Source organism: Coregonus clupeaformis, unplaced genomic scaffold (assembly GCF_020615455.1).
Source record: "Coregonus clupeaformis isolate EN_2021a unplaced genomic scaffold, ASM2061545v1 scaf0170, whole genome shotgun sequence".
NCBI lineage: Eukaryota > Metazoa > Chordata > Actinopteri > Salmoniformes > Salmonidae > Coregonus > Coregonus clupeaformis.
The window spans coordinates 552,501-558,552 of NW_025533625.1; the positions used below are offsets into that span (position 1 = coordinate 552,501).

General features: G+C 45.6%; 1 protein-coding gene across 1 annotated transcript in view; it reads right to left on the reverse strand.

The window, feature by feature from the left end:
• The window catches only part of LOC121562754 (protein FAM184B), a gene marked incomplete at its 3' end in the record, with an annotated part of 42,957 nt that extends 39,969 nt beyond the window's left edge, over window positions 1–2,988 (reverse strand). The window contains exon 1 of the mRNA XM_045213917.1: window positions 2,472–2,988. Within this exon, the coding sequence (XP_045069852.1) occupies window positions 2,472–2,627 (156 nt within the window). The remainder of the gene's footprint in view (window positions 1–2,471) is intronic.
• Between the last annotated feature and the right edge of the window lie 3,064 nt (window positions 2,989–6,052).

Sequence of the window (6,052 nt, forward strand, 5' to 3'; positions counted from 1 at the left end):
CCAGTCTTACCTTACCTAGCTGAGCTATCTTTTATCCATCTCTCTGTCCAGTCTTACCATATACAGTGAGGGAAAAAAGTATTTGATCCCCTGATGATTTTGTATGTTTGCCCACTGACAAAGACATGATCAGTCTATAATTTTAATGGTAGGTTTATTTGAACAGTGAGAGACAGAATAACAACAAAAAATCCAGAAAAACGCATGTCAAAAATGTTATAAATTGATTTGCATTTTAATGAGGGAAATAAATATTTGACCCCTCTGCAAAATATGACTTAGTACTTGGTGGCAAAACCGTTGTTGGCAATCACAGAGGTCAGACGTTTCTTGTAGTTGGCCACCAGGTTTGCACACATCTCAGGAGGGATTTTGTCCCACTCCTCTTTGCAGATCTTCTCCAAGTCATTAAGGTTTTGAGGCTGACGTTTGGCAACTCGAACCTTCAGCTCCCTCCACAGATTTTCTATGGGATTAAGGTCTGGAGACTGGCTAGGCCACTCCAGGACCTTAATGTGCTTCTTCTTGAGCCACTCCTTTGTTGCCTTGGCCGTGTGTTTTGGGTCATTGTCATGCTGGAATACCCATCCACGACCCATTTTCAATACCCTGGCTGAGGGAAGGAGGTTCTCACCCAACATTTGACGGTGCATGGCCCGTCCATCGTCCCTTTGATGCGGTGAAGTTGTCCTGTCCCCTTAGCAGAAAATACCCCCAAAGCATAATGTTTCCACCTCCATGTTTGACGGTGGGGATGGTGTTCTTGGGATCATAGGCAGCATTCCTCCTCCTCCAAACACGGCGAGTTGAGTTGATGCCAAAGAGCTCGATTTTAGTCTCATCTGACCACAACACTTTCACCCAGTTCTCCTCTGAATCATTCCGATGTTCATTGGCAAACTTCAGACAGGCCTGTATATGTGCTTTCTTGAGCAGGGGGACCTTGCGGGCGCTGCAGGATTTCAGTCCTTCACGGCGTAGTGTGTTACCAATTGTTTTCTTGGTGACTATGGTCCCAGCTGCCTTGAGATCATTGACAAGATCCTCCCGTGTAGTTCTGGGCTGATTCCTCACCGTTCTCATGATCATTGCAACTCCACGAGGTGAGATCTTGCATGGAGCCCCAGGCCGAGGGGATGAATAATCGCACCAACTGTTGTAACCTTCTCACCAAGCTGCTTGGCGATGGTCTTGTAGCCCATTCCAGCCTTGTGTAGGTCTACAATCTTGTCCCTGACATCCTTGGAGAGCTCTTTGGTCTTGGCCATGGTGGAGAGTTTGGAATCTGATTGATTGATTGCTTCTGTGGACAGGTGTCTTTTATAGAGGTAACAAACTGAGATTAGGAGCACTCCCTTTAAGAGTGTGCTCCTAATCTCAGCTCGTAACCTGTATAAAAGACACCTGGGAGCCAGAAATCTTTCTGATTGAGAGGGGGTCAAATACTTATTTCCCTCATTAAAATGCAAATCAATTTATAACATTTTTGACATGCGTTCTTCTGGATTTTGTTGTTGTTATTCTGTCTCTCACTGTTCAAATAAACCTACCATTAAAATTATAGACTAATCATTTCTTTGTCAGTGGGCAAACGTACAAAATCAGCAGGGGATCAAATACTTTTTTCCCTCACTGTATCTCTTTCTGTCCAGTCTTACCTTTTATCGATCTCCCCTGTCTCTTACCTTGGTTAGCTGGGCTATATCTCCTATCTCCCCTGTCTCTTACCTTGGTTAGCTGAGCTATATCTCCTATCTCCCCTGTCTCTTACCTTGGTTAGCTGGGCTATATATCCTATCTCCACTGTCTCTTACCTTGGTTAGCTGGGCTATATCTCCTATCTCCCCTGTCTCTTACCTTGGTTAGCTGGGCTATATCTCCTATCTCCCCTGTCTCTTACCTTGGTTAGCTGGGCTATATCTCCTATCTCCCCTGTCTCTTACCTTGGTTAGCTGGGCTATATCTCCTATCTCCCCTGTCTCTTACCTTGGTTAGCTGGGCTATATCTCCTATCTCCCCCTGTCTCTTACCTTGGTTAGCTGGGCTATATCTCCTATCTCCCCTGTCTCTTACCTTGGTTAGCTGGGCTATATCTCCTAACTATCTCCCCTGTCTCTTACCTTGGTTAGCTGGGCTATATCTCCTATCTCCCCTGTCTCTTACCTTGGTTAGCTGGGCTAAATCTCCTATCTCCCCTGTCTCTTCCCTTGGTTAGCTGGGCTATATCTCCTAACTATCTCCCCTGTCTCTTACCTTGGTTAGCTGAGCTATATCTCCTATCTCCCCTGTCTCTTACCTTGGTTAGCTGGGCTATATCTCCTATCTCCCCTGTCTCTTACCTTGGTTAGCTGGGCTATATCTCCTATCTCCCCTGTCTCTTACCTTGGTTAGCTGGGCTATATCTCCTAACTATCTCCCTGTCTCTTACCTTGGTTAGCTGGGCTATATCTTCTATCTCCCCTGTCTCTTACCTTGGTTAGCTGAGCTATCTTCTTGCACATCTTGCCATGCATCTGATAATCGTACAGCTCCTGTTCTATGTTCGGTAAGTCTGCTGCAGTCCCATTAAGGCTACCGGAGCCTGGCCCGGGGGGCTGCGGGGCTTTACCGGTGCCCGAAGCCATCATAACCCCCACGGGGACAACTTCCACCAGCTATTAGGATCCAACCGAATAATGGAACAGAGCGGAATTCCCGGTAATGCTCTCTCTTTGGTTTGCCTCAGAGGTTTGTCGGTTTCTTTCTTCTGTACGTGAATAAGAATCCCCTCCGCTGTGGCGGAAAAGCAGCCAGCGCAAGAGTCATGGTGAGAAACGTAAACGTAAATCGGTGAGGTTCTCTCACCAAGTTGCTCTCCCCCCCCCCTCCTCTCTCTCCTCTGCCCAGTGCTCGCTGCTCGGAGGTCACCGGCTCCAATTCCATCCGGGACGCGCTGTCTGTCTGTCAACCGATTTGTTTTCTTCTTTTAACGGGGAGCGCTCGAGGATGACCACCTGTCTCTCTAGCGGCAGGGGCGGAGAGGGCGTGTTGGAACATTACCGGAGACAGCTCTCGCTCTCCCTCTTGAGCAGAGCGCACTGCTGCAGTGTAGGTCCGCCCCTCCCCGGTTCTGCTGTAGTGTAGGTCCGCCCCTCCCCGGTTCTGCTGTAGTGTAGGTCCACACGCACTCACTCACGCACATGCACACACATACACAGGATGAAAGGCTTTTCAATAAATTACATTTAAATTTACATTTAAGTCATTTAGCGGACGCTCTTATCCAGAGCGACTTACAGTTAGTGAGTGCATACATTATTTTTATACTGCCCCCCGTGGGAATCGAAACCCACAACCCTGGCGTTGCAAACGACATGGTCTACTGAGCTACATCCCTGCCGGCCATTCCCTCCCCTACCCTGGAGGACTCTGGGCCAATTGTGCGCCGCCCCGTGGGTTTCCCGGTCGCGGCCGGCTACGACAGGCGTCAGTTAATCAATTGACTATTGCATGGATTCATCATGAGTATTTACACGTGAATTCCCTGCCTTTTCCAGTGATGAGTCTGTTTTAATAAGTCCATATGTATTATTTTAGACCTATTCACTAGGCCCAGTATAGCCTCTATTAAGTTTTTAATTCACAACAAGGGATGTCACATTATATCCCAGATCTAGCCCTATAGGACGTCAATGCGCAGCGGATTAATATCCTAGATCTAGCCCTATAGGACGTCAATGCGCAGCGGATTAATATCCTAGATCTAGCCCTATAGGACGTCAATGCGCAGCGGATTAATATCCTAGATCTAGCCCTATAGGACGTCAATGCGCAGCGGGTTAATATCCTAGATCTAGCCCTATAGGACGTCAATGCGCAGCGGGTTAATATCCTAGATCTAGCCCTATAGGACGTCAATGCACAGCGGGTTAATATCCTAGATCTAGCCCTATAGGACGTCAATGCACAGCGGGTTAATATCCTAGATCTAGCCCTATAGGACGTCAATGCACAGCGGGTTAATATCCTAGATCTAGCCCTATAGGACGTCAATACACAGCGGGTTAATATCCTAGATCTAGCCCTATAGGACGTCAATGCACAGCGGGTTAATATCCTAGATCTAGCCCTATAGGACGTCAATGCACAGCGGATTAATATCCTAGATCTAGATCTACATACAGATGTAGGAATCTTAATTTGATCACTATTTTTGTTGCTGAGAATTTTCCAGGAAATGCAAACTTGTAGTATATTCAAGGTTGAAAAAGGCTTCTAACTTTTGTAATTTCCATTTTAAAATGTCAGACTTGATTTGCCCTAACGAAAAATGTATCAACCTCTACAAAACATGTCCATTAATTATATATCCACATAATAATTCACATTTCCTGTTGCTGCAAGATTATTTTTACTGCTGTAGCAAACTGCCTCAAATTAAGATCCTACATCTGTAGGATGTAGCTTAGGTAGCCTAGTGGTTAAGAGCGTTGTGCCAGTAACCGAAAGGTCGCTGGTTCAAATCCCCGAGCCGACTAGGTGAAAAATCTGTCGATGTGCCCTTGAGCAAGGCACTTAACCCTAATTGCTCCTGTAAGTCACTCTGGATAAGAGCGTCTGCTAAATGAATAAAATGTAAAAAATGTAGGACGCCCATGCGTGGCAGATTAATATCCTAGACTGGCCTAAATGCATACAAGCCGCTTTGTAGCCCATTAATATTCTATCATTCTATACACTCCCAAGTTCCCGATGCTGACCTAAATAAAGGAATACAGTGGTGTGGTGAGTAGAGACAGAGCAGAGCCTCGTGCCCTTCCCACGGGTGCGTTCTGTTCTGACCTCCATTCCTTTACCATACAGCTGCCAGCACCCGAACAGCTGCGGCCTTCACAGGCCGGAAACAACAACAGACAGGCAGACAGACAGGCAGACAGACAGACGGGCAGACAGACAGACAGCCTGGGCTGCACAGTAGATATAGACAGGCAGACAGACAGACGGCCTGGGCTGCACAGTAGATATAGACAGGCAGACAGACAGACAGACGGCCTGGGCTGCACAGTAGATATAGACAGGCAGACAGACAGACGGCCAGACGGCCTGGGCTGCACAGTAGATATAGATACACTGCATTTAGAAAGTATTCAGACCCCTTGACTTTTTTTTACACATTTTGTTACTTTACAGCCTTATTAAAAAATGTATTACATTTGTTCCCCCCCCCTCATCAATCTACACACAATACACCATAATGACAAAACAAGAACAGGTTTTTAGAAACGTTTGCAAATGTATTTAAAAAAATAATAATATTGAAATATGACATTTACATATGTATTGTAAATATGAACATGTCTTTCTGGCTATTATTATGACTCCATAGGGCTATGGTGTCAGGGCTGTTATGGGATGGTATTCTTTTATTCACTTTTCTAGCCTGATGTTTACATTTTTTTAAACATTTTTAGTCATTTAGCAGACGCTCTTATCGACTTGAGTGCATACATTTTTTTTTTTTTCATATTGGCCCCCTGTGGGAAACGAACACACAACCCTGGCGTTGCAAACGCCATGCTCTACCAACTGAGCTATTTTTTTCTGCATATCTAAGCATACAGTACCTCTTGAGCTGTCTGTATTTAGTGCAGAAGATCTACAGGGGTTTTTGAGAGAAGGCCTGAAGAGAGAGAGCCAGAGAGGATGAGTTTTAGTAAGGTAGGATTTCTTCAAATTCAAACCAAATCATGTGTTCGTTGCTATGGTAATTAATTGTACTGCACAGATGGAATTGAAATCCCAGAAGATTGATTTGGTGAAAGCAGCAGCAGAACATTTTTTTGGAGGTGTCAGAGATTATAGTGCAGAAGATCTACAGGGGGTTTTGAGAGAAGTGTGTCCATCCTCCCAGGCCAACGGCCTGCATGTATGAAAATGTATGCACTCACTAACTGTAAGTCGCTCTGGATAAGAGCGTCTGCTAAATGACTAAAATGTAAAAATGTAATGGTGCAGGATCTGTTAGGGCCAAAAGTAGTGGGAAGGGATGGTGGGTTTGTTGGGGATAGTCGTG